This window comes from Chrysochloris asiatica, unplaced genomic scaffold (assembly GCF_000296735.1).
Source record: "Chrysochloris asiatica unplaced genomic scaffold, ChrAsi1.0 scaffold00181, whole genome shotgun sequence".
Classification (NCBI taxonomy): domain Eukaryota; kingdom Metazoa; phylum Chordata; class Mammalia; order Afrosoricida; family Chrysochloridae; genus Chrysochloris; species Chrysochloris asiatica.
Window position 1 is genome coordinate 2,561,986 of NW_006408699.1, and position 18,482 is coordinate 2,580,467.

General features: G+C 39.4%; 1 protein-coding gene across 1 annotated transcript in view; it reads left to right on the forward strand.

Annotated features, from left to right (window-relative positions):
• Window positions 1–18,482, forward strand: part of PLA2R1 (phospholipase A2 receptor 1, 180kDa) — a 184,167-nt gene that overhangs the window by 65,432 nt on the left and 100,253 nt on the right. Inside the window, exons 11-13 of the mRNA XM_006872042.1 lie at window positions 4,610–4,766; window positions 12,153–12,252; window positions 16,334–16,446. Of these exons, the coding sequence (XP_006872104.1) occupies window positions 4,610–4,766; window positions 12,153–12,252; window positions 16,334–16,446 (370 nt within the window). The remainder of the gene's footprint in view (window positions 1–4,609; window positions 4,767–12,152; window positions 12,253–16,333; window positions 16,447–18,482) is intronic.

An 18,482-nucleotide genomic window follows, 5' to 3' on the forward strand; every position in this document is an offset into this window, starting at 1 on the left:
ATAGCGACCCTGTACATGGTTTCCAAGGCTATAAATGTTTACAGGAGCAAAAAGCCTCATCTTTCTCCTGCGGAGCAACTGGTAGTTTCAAACTGCTGACCTTAAGGTTCACAGCCCGATTCATAACCGCTACGCTACCAGAGTTCCTTCCAAATCAAATAGCTTGCTTGATATTCAAACAGCCAAATAGCTGCTTTTTTTCTGCAGATCTTTCTTTCAATAAGAATTTTATGTTCTCCCAGTACTTCTGAATTGCTCTGCATGTCTTTTCAAGTAGGAATGTCCCAACTTAGAAGGTTCTGAGTGATGCTCAAGATCCCACCTAAGGCCTCATACTCTACAAAGGCTTTAACAAGAAGCCTATTTCCCTGGACAAATTCTATGTCCCCTTTTAGCAAATCCAGTCAGTTATAGGCTAATGTGGGCTTACAGGCTTTCTGTCATCATAATTCCCAATATTCTTTTCTATCACACATAAATACCTATTTTATAATATTAGACAGAGGAATCAATCTCCTCAAGATAGTCAAGCACATACACATTTTTCTCCCTTCTTTACCCATTCAGCCTATGTCTTGATCCATATATTTACTCACAAAACACTGTGGTTCCAGGTGTATATACATCATTATTTACTTCTATCTAATTTAGCCCATGCACACTTCCCTAAGGCTTTCCCTGCCTTCATTGTTCATCTGCCACCCTTTGTCTTCTTGTGTATTACCCTCCCTCTCCTTGCATATTGCTCTCCCTGTCACCTGAGCTAACATGTAGCCAGTAGGTTACTCTTCCCTCCCCCGATCCCTGGTAGCCATCAAAGAATATTTCTTTTGGTATGGAAACCTTTTTGTAGGCTTTTACAATAATAGTCTCATACAATATTTGTCCTTTTTTTGATTGACTAATTTCATTCAGCATAATGCCCTTGTGGTTCATTTGTGATATGAGGTGTTTTGCAAATACATCATTATTCTTCAGGGTTGCATAGTATTCCATGCACGTTCATTTTTAAGTCTATCATTTTCCTCTCACATTTTGCTGTAAATGGCAAGGAGAAACCACATGATCCTTTTAAGATCTTGCTTAGAAATCTCATCAACCGGATATCAACTTATAAATTCTACCTTCCACTAAACATTTGAATATAACTCAGTTAAGTTTTTTGTCACTGAATAAAAAGCATTGCATTTCCTCTGTTGTCCAATCACATGGTCATTATTTTCTTTTAATGCTTTACCAGAAGCATATTTAATGTACACATTTCTAGCAACATTTTGTTGTTGGTACCATATGTATTCTCCAAGACGACGAAGACTTTTTTCTCTATAACTCTCCTCTCTTCCTTCTGAGCTCTCTCCAGAATTGCTTTTAGTGTTCATAATTCTACCAACAGTGTCTTCAAAGCAATGTAGGCTTTTACTCTGAAGCATCTTAAAACTCTTCTAGCCTCTATCCATCCATTACCCAATTCCATAACATCTTCCACATTTTAGGTATCTGTTAGAGCAGCACTCCACTGCAGGTACCAAATTCTGTCTTAGTTATTTAATGATGCTATAAAAAATACATAGTGGGAATATAATTGGACTTCCTCTGACGTCACAAGAGGGAAGGAGGAAAATCACTGTCAGCCCAAAGCTGTATCCTCTCTCCTCCAACCTTCTTTACTAATTCAGACACCAACAGTCCTGCTCACAGCACTCTACTCATCTGGGTTTAATAATTCATTGCAAAAGCCACACAGAACTCAGACCCTATACTTGCAGTTATGGGGTCTTTTAGGGAAATTAACAGGTTCAGGATTAGAAACACTCAGGGCACAATTCTTTCCATCAGGACAGCCTCTTTCCAGCCATGCAAGCAGACAGGCCTCTCTCTTGGCCTCTCAATCATGGGAATTTTTGCCTGCACCCTGCTCCAGCAATTTTACAAAGCTCTTTTACCATTGCTGGTAAATTCCCAGAGCGCTCTCCACTTTGCTGTTAGCCTCAACCTGAAGGCACTCAACTCTAGCTCCCTATTAAGTACCTAAAGGTACCCCACTCTGTAAGTTAGCCTCCTGCCTAAAGGCACTTAGCTTTATTGGTTCCATGGGCTGAGAAGTCCACCACTGTCTAGCTCTTGGCACTGCTGCTGTCACTTTTCTGTCATAGCTTTCTGTCTCTGAATCAAGGGAGTTCATTGTGAAGGAATGAATACGAAGGACACATTCTTCTCTGGGCTCTTCTTCATTGATGGTGGTGAGACTCCCTTTTCTGTTTCTGAGATGACTTATTTTATAACCACATTGTTGCTGTTAAATGCTGTCAAGTCGTGTCCGACTTATAGCATGACCCTATATAGGGTTTCCGAAGAGCGGCTGGTGAGTTTGAACCATGGGCCTTGTAATTCAAACAAACTTGCCCTACAGCACCACAATTAGCCATCTTCTCGGTTGTTTACAACAGAATCATATCGTCCTATCAGCATCTTCCTCCACCTTTGCCTATCATGAAAAGTCATTTGATAGGAGTTACAAAGACTATAAGGAGCCGGTATAGCTTCATGGATTATGAGTAGGACTGCTAACCACAAGATCAGCAGTTTGAGGGAGTTACATGAGACTTTGTGCTCCCTTAAAGATTTACAGCCTTGAAACCCTATCCAGGGTCACTATGTGCCAGAACCAACTCAACAAGGTATAACCACCGCCACAAAGACTATGTCTAGGAGAGACATATTAAAGAGCTCACGGCACCACAGCTGCTTTAACAGAAATATCAGAAGTAGGTGATGTTACCAAACAATTTTATTCTTTTTATAGTTCAGGAGGCTAGAAATCCAAATTCATAGTGTCAGCTCAAGGAGAAGGCTCTGGAAGAAGATCCTTGTCTCTTCTGCTTCTGCTTCCTGATTGCTTAGAGAGCTCCATGTGGTTTTATATCTCAAAAAAGATTGATTCAAAAGACACCATACACTAATCTTGTCTCAGTAACATAGCAAAGGCAACCCATTCCCAAATGGGATTAAACACAGGCTTAGAGGTTAGGGTTTACAATGTATATTTTGAGGGGGATATAATTCAATCCATAACAAGTGATTTAGAGCAAAAATTTTTTTTTAATGGAAAAAAGTATCTCCAGTTTGTACTATGATAACTTTACAATACTAAGCTTTAGTTTGGAGTGAAGACAAAATTCTTCACTTTCCATTTGGGGTTAAAAGAATCCTGTGGCTGCTTCTAGCTCAACTAAAAAACCCATTGCTGCTGAGTTCATTTCGACTCATAGTAACCCTGTAGGACAGAAACTGCCCCATAAAGTTTCTGAGATTGTGCATCGTTACGGGAGCAGACTGGTGCATTTGGTTCCCTTGGTACAGCTGGTGGATTTGAACTGCTGACCTTTAAGTTAGCAGCCAAGTATACTTAATTACTGTGCCAATAGGACTCCTCTCTCTCCATTTAAAAGTATATCTTTAAAGTCTGTCATCCTACCTCGGCTTTCAAGTTTGATTTACATTTCTGGTAATCCCATTGTTCCCATTTCACCGCTGCTAAGAACTTTTGCTCCAGTTTCCTGTAGGGGAAAAAAAAAAGAGATAAAGGGAGAAAAAAATATATCTTAATGCTAGACTATCATCAAAAATTTTTATTTTAAAAAAGTACATTAAAAAAACAAAAAGGATTTTCCCTAATCCAATGGACCTACTGATTTTCCCTTTCTCTAGGCAAAAGCAAAATCTGCTTCCCATCTACCACTGCCATCCAGTTGTTTCCAACTCAGAGCGACTCTATAGGCCATCACAAAGCTGCCCTACCAGAGTTTAGAGAGCCCTGGTGTGGCGCTGAACTGTAAGGATGGTTTAAAATGGAAGTTCAAGCTCACCAGTTGTTCCTCAGAAACGCTATACAGGGCCACTATGGGTTGGAACCAACTCAATGGCACTTCACAACAACAACAAACAGTTTCTGAAGCTGTGAATCTTTATGGAAGCAGACTGCCTTGTCTTTCTATATCTGCTAATGGGTTCAACTGCCAACCTTTGGGTTAGCCATGGTGCCACTAGACTTCCTTTGCATATAGTTTGCTGCTGTTGTTAAGCGCTTTTGAATTGGTTGTAATCGTAGTGATTTTGTGTAGGGTTTCTGAGGAGCAACTAGTGGGTTTGAATCACCAACCTTGTAGTTAACACCAGTACAGTGCTTATCCTTCAACACCATACATACCAGGGCTCCTTATATACAGTGGTGGTGGTGATTGTGTGCCACCAAGTCAGTTCTGACTCGTAGAGTCCCTGTATAGGGTTTCTGAGGCTTTAAATCCTTACAGGAGCAGAAAGTATCATCTTTCTCCCTTGGAGCAACATATAGATTCAAACCAGAAACGAATTAGAATTGTTCCAGAGATCTGACTTCCTTAAGCTTTGCCTTTGCTTTGACTTCAGGCCTAACAATGATCAGAATAATATCAGAGCAAAGAAAGGCTTAAACAGGTATTTTAAATTAAAACAGGTTTCATCACATGATGAAATCACACTCCAAGGGGTTTATTTTGGTAATAGTCCCAGTGCCTTACCCATTTTGTAGCTAATAGGATTCCTAAAAGTAATTTACATTTATTTCTTACAGAAAATGCATCAGAAACATGGATTGGTTTGAGTAGCAGTAACATTCCATTGTCCTTTGAATGGTCTAATGGCTCCTCAGTCACCTTTACTAATTGGCACACACATGAGCCCCGAATTTTTCCAAATAGAAGCCATGTATGTGTCTCAGCAGAGCACTCTTTAAGTTCATTCTTTTTCTTTTTTTTTCAATGCTTATTTTGCTGGGCTGGTATTGAAATCCACCTGTGCCAGGGACTTGGGCTGCAGCAGAGACCAAGACAGGCACAGTCCTTGCTCCTCATTGGGCTCCCATGCCAGGCAGTGAACAAGCACACACAGAAAAGGTCATGGTAAATATCATTGGAATGATTGCTCAAGGAAATGGGTGACATGAGGGTGAGGGGGCAGCTACTTTAGATAGGAGAATCATGGACGTCTCTTTGAAGCATTGACAGTTAAACTGGGACTTAAGAGAATCCTATACCTGCCTCTGTCTCTTGATAAGGGGAAAAAACGTTGTGGGCAGAGGAGCAGCACAGACACAAAAGCCTGCTTATTTATTAATCAAATAGGAAACCAGTGTGGCCTAAGGGTAGAATGATGAGGAGGTGGCTGTTGTTGTGAAATGCCATCTGTCAAGTCCATTCCAACCCATGTTGTTGTTGTTAAGTGCCGTCGAGTAGGTTCCAACCTATAGTGACCCTGTACAGGGTTTCTGAGGCTGTAAATCTTTACGGGAGCAGAAAGCCTCATCTTTCTCCCACAGAGTGGCTGGTAGTTTTGAACTGATGATCTTGCAGTTTGCAGCCCAATTCGTAACCACTATGCTACCAGAGCTCCTTAGCAACCCCATATTCATTTCAGAGAAGCGGCTCGTGAGCTTGAACCGCTGCCTTGTGATTCAAACTGACTTTGCAGTCGAGCACATTAGCCCACCGCACCACAGATGGGAAAGGAGGGATGTAAACACATCAGATTATCAGCCTTGGTATGTTGTTGTTCTCTACTATTCATAAGGTTTTCAGTGACTAAATATTCAGAAGTAGTTTGTCACTCCTTCTTAGTCTGTCTTCGTCTGGAAGCTCATCTGAAACCTTTCCACCATGGGTGACCCTGCTGGCATTTCAAATACCGGTGGCATAGCTTCTAGAATCACAGCAACTCACAAGCCACCGTAGTATGACAAACTGACAGACGAGTGGTGGAGAAGACAGGAATACACAGTCACTGCTCCAAAAGGAAATGCTTAATGTTCATCTGTTTCAAGAAGTAGCATATCATCAAGAGCCAATGACACTGAAGAAGGAAGTCCAAGGTGTATTGAAGGAATTGGCAAAGAACAAGGATGGAATAAAAATTGAAATTTTTGAAGAAAATGAGGCAGCACAGGAGGCACTCACTCATTTCTGCCAAGAAATTTGGAAGATAACTATCTGGCCGACTGATTAGAAGAGATTCATATTTGTGCCCATTCCAAAGAGCAGTGACCCAATGGAACGTGGAAATCATTGGACACTCTTTGATATGCCATGCGAGTAAAGTTTTACTGACGGTAATACAGAAACGGCTGCAAGCATACATTAACAGAGAACTTCCAGAGGTTCAAGCCGGATTCACAAGAGGCCATGGAATGAGGGATATCATTGGTGATGTCCAATGGATCTTGGCTGATTGCAGAGAATATCAGAAAGATGTTTAGCTGTGGTTTATTGACTGTGCAAAGGCTTTCGATTGTGTGGCTCATGACAAGCTATGGACAACATTGCGAAGTTTGAGTATTGCGGAACACTTAATTGTGCTCATGAGGAATCTGTACCGGGACCAAGAGGCAGTTGTTTAAACAGAACATCGGAACACTGAATGGTTTAAAATTAAGAAAGGTGTGTCACAAAGTTGTATTCTTTCACCATACTTATTCAACCTGTATGCTGAGCAAATAATCCAAGCAGCTGTGTTCTATGACAAAAAATGTGGCATCAGAATTGGAGGAAGGCTCATTAACAACCTGCGATATGCAGATGGTACAACCTTGCTGGCTGAAAGTGAAGAGGATTTGAAATATTTACTTATGAAGATCAAAGAGCACAGCTTTTGGTACAGATTACTTCTCAATGTAAAGAAAACAAAAATCCTCACCATTGGACTAATAAACAACATTCTTATCAATGGAGAAAAGATTGAAGTTGTCAAGGACTTCATTCTTCTTTGATCAACTGTCAACACTCATGGAAGCAGCAGTCAAGATATCAAACGATGAATTGCATTAAGCAAATCTGCTGCTCAAGACCTTTTTAAAGTGTTGAAGAGCAAAGATGTCAGCTTGAGGACTAAGGTGCCCCTGACCCAAGCCATGGTATTTTCAATAACCTCATATGCATGTGAAAGCTGGACAGTGAATAAAGAAGAATTGATGTTTTTGAGTTGTGGTGTTCGAGGAGAATATTGAAAGTTACATGGGCTGCCAAAGGGACAAATAAATCCGTTTTGGAAGAAGTGCAGCCAGAGTGCTCCTTAGAGGCCAAGATGGCCAAATTTCGTCTCTCATACTTCAGACATAGTGTCAGGAGGGACCAGTCGCTGGAGAAGGATATCATGTTTGGTAAGGTGGAAGGTCAGAGAAAAAGAGGAAAACCCCCAACTAGATGGATTGGCCAAGTGGCAGCATCGATGAACTCAAGTGTGGCAACAGTAGTGAGGTTGGCCCAGGATTGGGCAGTGTTTCATTCTTCTGTGCATAAAGTCACTATGAGTCGGCACCGACTCAATGGCACCTAACAACAACAACAATGTTGTTGATATTAAGTGCTGTTGACATCGTATGTAAGATTTTCAAGGAATGATTGATGGGTTTGAACTGCCAACCTTGTGGCAACCACTTCTTGACTACAGGACAGGAACCTCTTAAGGGTTTTATGAGATACTAGGAGTCCTGGTGTGGTGCTGTAGATTAATGTGCAAGAATACGGAGCCATTGGAACTGCAAGGTTGGTGGTTTAAGCTCACCAGCTGCTCCTCAGAAACCCTATACAGGGTGGGTATAGGTCAGAACTGACTCGATGGCACTTCACAAAAACAACAGGTAATTCAATAGTAGAATTCTCACCTTCCATCCCTGGCCAGCCCATCTCCTGCTCAGTCATCATCTGTCTGTGCAGGAGGTGCATTGTGTGAGGCTTGTGTTGCTATGATGTTGAATGAGTTTCAACTGAGCTTCCAGACTAAGATTCCCCCAAACCACACCTACTGCCATCAAGTCAACTCCAGTTCATAGTGATCCTATGTAGGATTTCCAAGGCTGTAAATCATTATAGGAGCAGAATGCTTCGTCATTCTCCTGAGGGGAGACTGGTAGGTTTGTACTGCCTACATTGCAGTTAGCTTTCCAGTGCTAATTCTACAGCACCAAAAGCACTGTCTGTACTAGGGGGGAAAGGTGTGTCAATCTACTTCTGAAAATCATCCAATGAAAACCCTGTATGGATAACAATGTGTAAGAGATCATCGTGAATCGGAGGCTGACTCCATGACACCTAACCATAAGTGGATTTAAGGAAATGGATGGTATGATCTGAGTTACATTTTTATAAAGAACTGTGGCAGAAGGGAAAAACAGTGACAGCTACATAAAGAATTGAATGGAGATGGATAAAATGAAAGCGGAGAAACAAGTTTGGTGGCTACAACATATTTGAATTCAGGTTATAAAGATGCAGAGACCCAGACAGATTCACAGATCCTTCAGACAGCTAGGATTTGCTACATTAGATAAAGAGGTGAGAGGTGAGAGAGATTTTAGACTGGCACCTGGGTGGATAGTGGTACCATTAATGACCAAGGTGGAGATGAGAGTAAGGTTCAGAAGTGTAGACTGGAGAGTGATGATTTTCAAACTCCATTGCCTGATTCACATAAAAAGATTTCAACAGTGTATATAACCTCTTTGAAAATGGTGAATCAATGGAAAACCTTATTCTTTTCTTCACATTAATGTGGCCTTAACATCCCCATTATCCCTATGTCTGAGTCATTCATTTATCTAAAACGTGACTTTATAGAATTACTTAAATCCCAAGCCATGTAAAGGGTTTGTTGTATGTTTTAAGGACTCAGTCTCCTTGATCACAGAGCTACTGAAATGTAAGAGCTACTGAACTGTGACGAAATCACTGAGATGAGGAGGTTTTGGTAGTTTGGCCTCTTTCTAACCACCAGGATACTATATTGGGTTCTTCTGAAGATCCATTTATTAAGTATTCTTTGTCCAAATAATGGTGCCAGCCAGTCATCCAAGAGTCTCCAAGTAGTTATTTTTATAACACACTTCATTGTTTTATTTTTTTAAGCTTGGCTCAGATGTGTGCAGCTTCAAATCTAAGTGCTAAAGCAGTGTAGCACAGTCATATTTGACCTCTCTAGATACCTGTCATGGGTCTGCAAGTTGCTGTGGAGACACTCTGATCCCTAGTGACCCCTTGTGTGTAAGAGCAGTGCTGTGCTCCATAGGGCTTTGAGTATCTATGATCTTTTGGAAGTAAGCCACCAGGCCTTTCTTCTTACGCTCCTCTGGATAGATTTGAACCATTAACCTTTCAGTTAGGCGTCAAACACTTAACCATGTACCACCCAGGGATTCTGTAACCAGAGACCAGCTGAAATGTACTACAGTTTTAGTATTTGATTCTTTACTGGTTCATTGGTATTGTTATAATTTCTCAACATATTTAATTCCTCAACATAATTGAGGTCATATATACATATATAAAACCAACAGCCAACATCATCCTCAGTGGAGAGAAACTGAAAACATTCCCCTTGTGATCAGGAACCAGAGAAGGATGCTCTTTATCACCACCAACCTTGAGGTTCAAATGATTTTGCAGTCTGACGCATGAGCCAACAGTGCCACACCAGTAGACACATGTTACCTGGGTGACAGAGAAAGCAATATACAACAAGATTGAGGTTGGCAGAGAAAAGATGAAGGTAATGGAAGATATAGGGAAGAATAAAAAGTGAATAGAGGTAAACAATGTTAAATTGATGGTACCTGGAGATTGCAATCATTGTAATGAACGAAGTGTATGATTTGTTGAACGTATAACTGATGATCTGCTCTGTAAACCTTCACTCAGTTAACAATAAAATACTTTTTTAAATGATTACTTTCCAAAGAGTAAGGAAAGGTATTAATTTTATTGAATATGCCAGATGTTTTAAATGTGATATGTTGTGGTACCCTTTTTGGAAACTCAGAAGCACTTTAACCACTTTAAAAAGTAGATGCTGGAAAATTAGCATTTCCATGAAGTAGAACTCTATATGAATACAATGATTACAATTAACAAGCTACCGAATCATGATTGATGGGGAAATTAGAATATGAGAGTCTAAGAAACTACTTTATGTATTCCTTCATTCATCCATCCATAACTGGGTGGCTTGCTGGGAGACTTCATACAGGTAGGATGTAGGGTTTGTCTTACAGATGAAGGCATTAGCTCCCGTCTAGTATGTGTCCCATGGTGATAAAGGGCTCCATTGTTGTTATTGTTAAGTTCCATCGAATTGGTTCTGACTCATAGTGACCCTGTATAGCGTTTCCCAGGAGCAGCTGGTGAGTTTGAACCATTGACCCTGTGGCTCAAACCAGTCTTATGGTCAACTGCTTTATCCTACAGGGCCACTCATTATTAATGACGGCTCTGAGAGTAGCCGTTGGTAGAACTAGTAGAAGGCATTAAGGTGTCTGCCATATAAAGAGGAAATTAGGTGGGCTATGAAGAATTAGTGGTGAAGAACATCGGGGGTAAACATGAATTTCAGCTATGAGGTTGTTACCAGCATGTAATGTAGCTTCCAGACATTTTCCCAGCATCAGGTTTATAAATACAACAGCAAAGCCTTAGCAGTAGCTGAAGAGAAAAGTCAACATTCTCACTTGGTCAGGAGAATGGTTTCATCCAAGTGGCTCAGAGTGGTTTTCAGACCAGCACCATGTAAATCACATGAACACTTGTTAGAAGTGCAAATCCTTAGTTCCCATCACACCTACAGAAGGAGAAGCTCAGCTTTTGGGGCATTTTAGTAACCCATGCAGGTGATTCGCGTGCACACTAAAGAATGAGAACCTCTGCTCTGTTCATCTTTAAAAAAATAAAATAAAAAATTTGAGGACTGCTTCCTGTAAAGCTGACATTTTAATAAATCCTATCTCCAGTTCTTACTGATTCTGGTACCTTATGCAGAGTACTAAACCTGACCTCTAAAATGGGAGTCATAAATGAGTCCCTCGTTGATATCAAGAGTTAAGCACTCTTATCTGAAAAGTTGGCAGTTCAAGTCTACCAAGAGGCTCCTTGAAAGAAAGGCTTGATGATCTGATTCTGAAAGTTCACAGTTTAAAAGCCCTAGGGAACTCTGTTCTTCTCTGCAATCAAGTTGAGGGCAACTAACAATTACAATGCTGAAAATATATGGAAATCACTTGACATTAAACCAAGCACATGACAGTCATTCAAGAAACCCCAATTGCTCCTCCCCTCCTCTCCACCCAGTCCAGGATGGCACACTTTGGAATTATTTATATTCCGGCACTGGCACTCAGAGGAAGTATTAGTCTTTTCCTATGTCATTGCAGATTCCTCAGATAATAAGTACCCCATTCCAAAATACTTAATGTTTTCTTTCACTAAGATGACATTCACATGACATACAATTAGCCATTTTAAGGTATTTAAATCACTGACAGTTTATGCATTCACAATGTTGTGTAACCATTACTTTTCTCGATTTTCAAAACCTTTCTTCACTCCAGGAGAATACTTTGTACCCGTTAAGTAATCAACCCCCAAACCACACCTCATACTGCAAAAGGAGTCAAACAATATGTGGCCTTTCAGTTGTAGCTGGCTTCTTTCATTCAACATGTTTTATAAATTCATCAAAGTTGGAGCATGTGTTACTTCATTTCAGTTAGTTCATTTCAGTAACATGTCATTGTATGCATATGTTAGACATGATTTGTTTATCCATTAATCCTTTGATGGATGTTTGGGTTATTTTCAACTTTTGGCTCGTCTGAATAATGCTGCTATAAACATTGTTGTGTACCATAGAGTGAGTTCTGACTCACTTGTATAGGGTTTCCAAGAGTGGCTGGTGGGTTTGAACTGCCAACCTTGCTGTTAGGAATTTAGTGCTTATCCTGCAGCACCACACACCAGGGTGTAACTTCTGTGTAAACATGAGTTTTCATTTCTCTTGGGTACATACCTTAAGAGTGGAATTGCTCCATAGGATAAGCACTAGATTGTGAACCTCAAGATTGGCAGTAGAAGCCCACCAGCCACTCCACCGGCTCCTGCAATAGATTTAAAGTCTCAGAAATCCTATACAGGGCCAGCATGAGTAGAATCTGACTCCATGATGCTTTAACAGCAACAGTAGTAATTTTACGTTTAACTTTTTGAGAAACACTTACTCATATTTTCACTCCTAATAATTGATATAGCTCCTGGCACCAATAATGGAACATACTCATTCATTTTATAACAATTTTTCTTTTAGGAGGGACACTGGAAAGTTAAAAATTGTGAAGAAGCACTTGTTTATGTCTGTAAAAAATCAGGCCATGTCCTTTCTGACACGGAATCAGGCTGTGGAAAGGTAAATGCTGTTAACTTTGCAGTTTATCTACAAGAACTTTTCAGAATTAGAGTAATTTATATACCACAGATTTCATGTGAATCTCTCCCTCTAACCCTCCTCTCTTCCCTCATCTCGTGCCCTTCCCCTCTCTCTTCCTTTCTTTTTTCTCTTTTCCTCCCTTTTTCTTTCTTCTCTCTTTCTTCCTTTCTCCCTCCCTCGCTTCTTTCTTCTCCTTTTTTTCTGTGTGAGTGTGAGCTATGTTTAACAACCAGCAGTCATCAGGTAGAGGCATGTGAAGGATTTGCAACTCTGGGAAAGCTACTTTTATGCGTTTTTGTTTTGGTTTGTTTTTTTAACCAGCCACTTTGACCTAAAATGAGTGTTCTTTCAAGATAAAAAATGTGAATTATCCTTTTATACCATCTGTTCAAACACAGACAGTCACGTGATGTCCTGCCGCACACATGGTTTTCATAATTCTGAAGTGGGATGTCAGAGTGAAAAATCTTGAATTTCTTTGGCTCACGGAGTGAATTTCTGCACCAAATGTCCTGCCTCATTTTTAATTTTTCTTAGACTTCAGTATTTAAATAGAATACAATAATACAGGGGGATTCTTTTCTTTTTTTGCAATATATTTACTATTTGGGAAACAGATAATAAAAGGTAATTAAAGTTTAGAAATTTAAGAACTTATGTCAGAAAAAAATGATTTCATATATATTACATTTAAATGTAAAAGGTAGGTTATCTGTTTTAAATTTCCTGAAATATGCCCAGTATTCTTCAACAAAGCAAAAACCCAGGACCAACCAGTGTCCTCAGCACATTCTCTCTCTCTTCTTCAGACAAAGCACACACGGACACACATGAATCTGGAATTAAATATTGGCAATTTCTGTGCTGTATGAGTCTCAAAATTTTCAACTGATTTTTATGCATCTCTGTGTTACATACTTTCTCTTCTAATTATATATGTTCCAGATTCTGTGTTTTATTCATCTATCAATGTGTGTAAGCATATGAATGACTTCATACAGCAAAGTTGGCAAATACACATTCCATGACTGACAGATGTATCAGCAAATATTTTATCCAATGTTTATAATTCCTGAATTAGTTATAACTGATCACTTACCTAATCTCTGTTTAATCAGAGATAGTGTGTGTGTGCATGTGTGTGTGTGTATTATGGTGTCTCTCATGACAATTCAACAGGTTTTATTTTTGTAGAAGAGGCAATTAGCTTCTTAGCCAGCAGGCACAGAATTGATGGTCTGTTCAAATTTTTGGTCTCTCTTTCCTTTCAGAATAGCGCTAGCAGCATTTAAAGATTCTAAGGTCAGCATTATGGTAAAAATTCCATTAATTTCAATGTATATCCAGCTATAAATATGGTTTTAACTAGTTCTTTTCTTTTAGCCATTTGCTTCAATATAGCTTTCTAAACAGTCTGCACATGCAAAGTCAATTTATAATCTCAGTTTTAGTAACTTTCAATTCCAAGGTGGGTAAGAAAGAACTTTTTTTTTTTACATTTTGAGTCACTTGTTAAGTCAATTTTGAGACAATATGCTCAGAATTGTCATGGTCATAATTTCACTTAAAAAGAAAATGACAGCTAAAATGCAAAGGTTATTAACCAACATAAACAACTATTTTCCCACTGTCATTGGGTGGACAAAGGCTTATAGTAAAAGAATCTTATTTTTTTCTGGTTATTATTGTTAAGTGCCATTGAGTTGGTTCTGACTCATAGCAACCCTGTATAGGGTTTCAAGGCTGTAAATCTTCTGGGAGAAGAAAACCATCTTTCTCCCACTTTCTGATTATTTCTGGATCACATCTCTCTCTCTCTCTCTCTCTCTTTTTTAAGTCTGGTTAATTCTTACAAGGAGACCTTCTAAGATGGTGTTATGGTTTAGGTGTCAGGCTGTGGGTTTTTGGTTTTGTTAGTTTTTGTATCTTTCTTTGTTTTTCTAAGCAGTCTAAGATCTATAAACTACTAATGTAGAGGAAGGTCAGTTTGTCAGTCTTCATCAATCTGTGCTTCCAAATACAAAGGTAGTCCAACCTCCCTGCCCCCCATGACAGGATGGTCTTCAGAAGGTTGTCTGGAGTAGTTAGGTCCTTCACACAGACAGATACAGCAGCAGGTAGAAATGAAAGGGACCAAGGCTTTAGACCAAGAGATCCTGGTTGGCTGGATGTGGGAGCACCTAGGAATCAGACTTCCTGATTAATAATAAATAAATAAATAAAAATATGTTTAGTAATATATTTTGAATTAAAATAGATGATTTCTAAAATAAGATTTTCTTTAATTTATTGTAAGAACTGAAACCTTTTCCAAGGAATATACTGTAAATGTTTTTATATCTGATCAAAAGCTGGCAAATATTGGTATGTCACATAGGGTAGGTAGGGTATTTCAAAATTGGTGAATGAGTAAAAATAGGTATGAATGATGTGATTTTGTAATATTGGAAGAAAAGGGACTCAGTTGAAATATTAAAGAATGAATATGTCCTGTGCTACTGTGCGTTAATGTGCCAGACTGCAAAGCTGTTTGAACTGCAAGGTCGGTAGTTCAAGCTCACTAGCTGCTCCTCGGAAACCCTATACAGGGTCTCTATGGGTCGGCACCGACTCGACGGCACTTAACAACAGCAACAGATGATTTTGAAAAGTAGAGCCAATTTTCATACTTCCCATAACTGGCCATGGAACTGCATGTATTACATTTCTGAGTGAGTTCACGACTTGCTTTCTTCCTCTCTAAATGTCCAGCCAGTTGTTTTAGGAATATCTCTATTTATATATGCATGTGTGTGTGTGTTATTATAGTTGTTAAGTGATGCAGAGGTGATTCTCAGTCATAGAGAACCTATATAGGGCTTCCAAGGAGCAGCTGGTGGGTTTGAAACACCAATTTTATGGTTAGCTTATTCTACAGCACCATACCTATATATATGTGTGTGTATGTGTATCCTTGGAAACCCTGTGCAGGTATATATACATATACATATATATATATATAGTCTTTATTTGCAAGCATTATAATCCAGCCAAGCCTATCTTTGACTGTACCAGAATTGAACTTCAAGCTCATTTTATCAATAATCTATGGCTTTATCAAAATTCCTAATCTCAACAAATCTCAGTGAAATATCCTGAGAGGAAAGAACAGTCAAAAACATGCAATATGATCTTGATGTATATGTCTCCTTTGCTCAGCAGAAATACCTCATAATCACAATAATAGCAAATTAAAAAAAATAATTGAAAAAACCTATGTCAACCCTATAGAATGGAGTAGAACTGCCCCCATAGAATTTCCAAGGCTGTAATCAAACAGAAGCAGACTATCACATCTTGTTTGAACCACTGATGCTTTGGTTAGCAACCATGCACTTAAATACTGCATCACCAGAGCTCCTTCATAATCATAATAAATAACAATAATTGAACATTTGCTGAGCCCCTGGCTCTATTCTTCAGTCTCTGCATGCAGTGTCTCCCTTTCATTTTTAGAATAGTTCCATGAATACTACTTGTTGCTGCTGTGTGCTGTGAAGTCAATTCCAACTCATAGCGACCCTGTATAGGGTTTCCAAGAGTTGCTGGTGGGTTTGAACTACTGATCTTGTACTTACCAGTCCAGTGTTTATCCTTCAGCTCCTTATGAGAGCTCATGGATACGACTATTTCCCTTATTTTACAGATGAGAAAACTAAGATGCAGAGAGATGGAATAAGGGCACATGATGGTGTAGCCAGGATCCAAACTCAAGCACTCTAACTTCAAAGCCAACACTTTTAGTTTCTGCTTTTTAAGGAACCATTTGTATAAAATTCTTTTACTCTGAAGACTATTTGTTTTCATTTGATATTATGATAATTGATTAAATAAATGTCGAAGTGACTAGCTAATGGCATCTCCAGATAAAATAAATATAAATTTACCTAGACAAAAATTTTAAAAGTTTGAGTAGATCAGAAAAGAAAGCTATTAAGGTGGTAAATGAGAATGTGAGAAAACCTTTTTCTACTTAATGAAGTGAGATTTACATCCTTAATTTCCCTTTTCCATTTTTAAGGGATGGGAGAGACACGGTGGATTCTGTTACAAAATTGACACAGTCCTCCGAAGTTTTGAACATGCCTCCAGTGGTTATTACTGTCCACCTGCACTTGTAACCATTACAAACAGGTAAAATAAGTTTCTAACAGAACCATGACTGTGCTATGACATGAGGGCTCTTGGAATGATAAAATCTGGGTGTAACCTGTAACTTGACAAAATCAAAAGCTTGTGTCATATGTTGCTGTTGTTGTTGTTGTTGTTGTTAAGTGCTGTCAAGTTGGTTCCAACACATAGTGACCCTGTATAGAGTTCTGAGGAGCTGCTGGTGTGTTTGAATTGCCAAGTTTTTGGTTAACAGTCCAGTGCTTATACTACAGCATCACATCAGATTTTCAATTATTTACCGAGTTGAATTGAAATCCTACAATGATATTTGTAAATTGATTTTTGTGTAACAAATAATAAAATATAAGATTACTGTTACATTCCGTAAAGATTTATTACTTATCTAGCATACCAATGGAGAGAAAGATGAGGGTTTCTGCTCCCAAGTAGATTTAATGCCTGAGAAACCCTGTACCAGGGTCACTATGAGTCTGAAGTGACTCCACGGCCCTTAACAACAACAATATTGTTATACATTCACTTGTGTTTACATTTTGTCTTCTAACTGCTTGTGAGGGGAAAGAACTATTATTTAGCAATTAAGAACATATTTGTATGTAACTAAATGGAGTCCTGTTGTGGTGCTGTGGGCTTATGCGTCAGACTACAAAGTTGCTTCAACTGCAAGGTCAGTGGTTCAAGCTCATCAGCTGCTCCTTAGAAACCCTATATAGTGTTTCTATGGGTCAGAATCGACTCGACGGCACTTAACAACAACAACAAAAAATGTTAAATAATAGATTTCTTTTAAAAATTAATTTTAATGAATAAATTTTAATATAATGTCTAAGGTTTTTGTTAATTTTTTTAGGAAGAAAAGGGGCATAAAACATAGAGGGCTTCAGTGCTTCATTATTCCCTCTTCGGTCTATTTTAATTTAGATTTAGACTTCTTTGTGTTCAGGTGTCTTCCTGATGCTAAAAGAGAAATTGCCCTCTTTACAATCTATACAATTCCCCAGTGTGTTTAACAAGGCATAAGCAAACCCACGACAGGTGTGACCTCAGTATCACTGTCAGTACTAGGACCCTCCTGGTAAGAGCTGGGAGAAGCGCTACTCCATGCTGAAAACAGAAGCAGGGTAGAACTCTTCAATGGCCTCATGGGAAACCGTCCCTGCAAAGCAAGCCACTTGCTGTTTTGCCTAGGCCATTGCCTTTAAAATGACCTATTGAATACCAGGAATCAGGGTAGTTCATGCTGTGATTTTGTCTAGAGACCCTTCACGTGTAAATCTAATCTGTAGGGGGAGGAATCTCTGTGTGTATTCCCTGTTTTCCTCACATAGAGAGTCATCATCCAGGGTCACCAGTGTTCCCCTTGTCTTACACTCTTACCTTCCTGCCTTCTTTCCTGTCCTTTTCCTCCACACAAGTGCCCAGGAATGAACATTTGCACACGTATGTGCACACATACAAGCCCTGTGTGTGCACACGCCCACACAGAGGAGTAGATGAATGAATTGATGGCATTTGACAGAATAAATTGCCTGGAAAAGCATTTTATGCCCAGGAAACCCTTTCTCCAGGATATAGCATTTTGCTGCATTTCCAAGGAATGCTGATGGTGCAGCTGGTTAAGTGTTGGGCTAGGATTCAAACCCGCCAGCTCTTCAGGAGAACGATGAGTCTGCTCTTGTACAGATATATAGTCTCAGAAACTCTAAGGAGCGGTTCTACTCAGTCCAATAGTCACTATGAGTCAGAATTGAACTCATTGGCAGTGAGTTCTTGCTGCATTTCAGCACCATACCTTATGTCTACCTGTCTCCTTCCATATAGTTATATATGGGTATAACTACTACAAAGGAGCTCTGGTAGCGTAGTGGTTACGAATCGGGCTGCGAACCTAAAGGTCAGCGGTTCGAAACTACCAGCCGCTCCGCGGGAGAAAGACGAGACTTTCTACTCCCGTAAGGATTTACACCCTCGGGAACCCTGTACAGGGTCGCTATGGGTCGGAACCGACTCGACGGCACTTAACAACAACAACAACA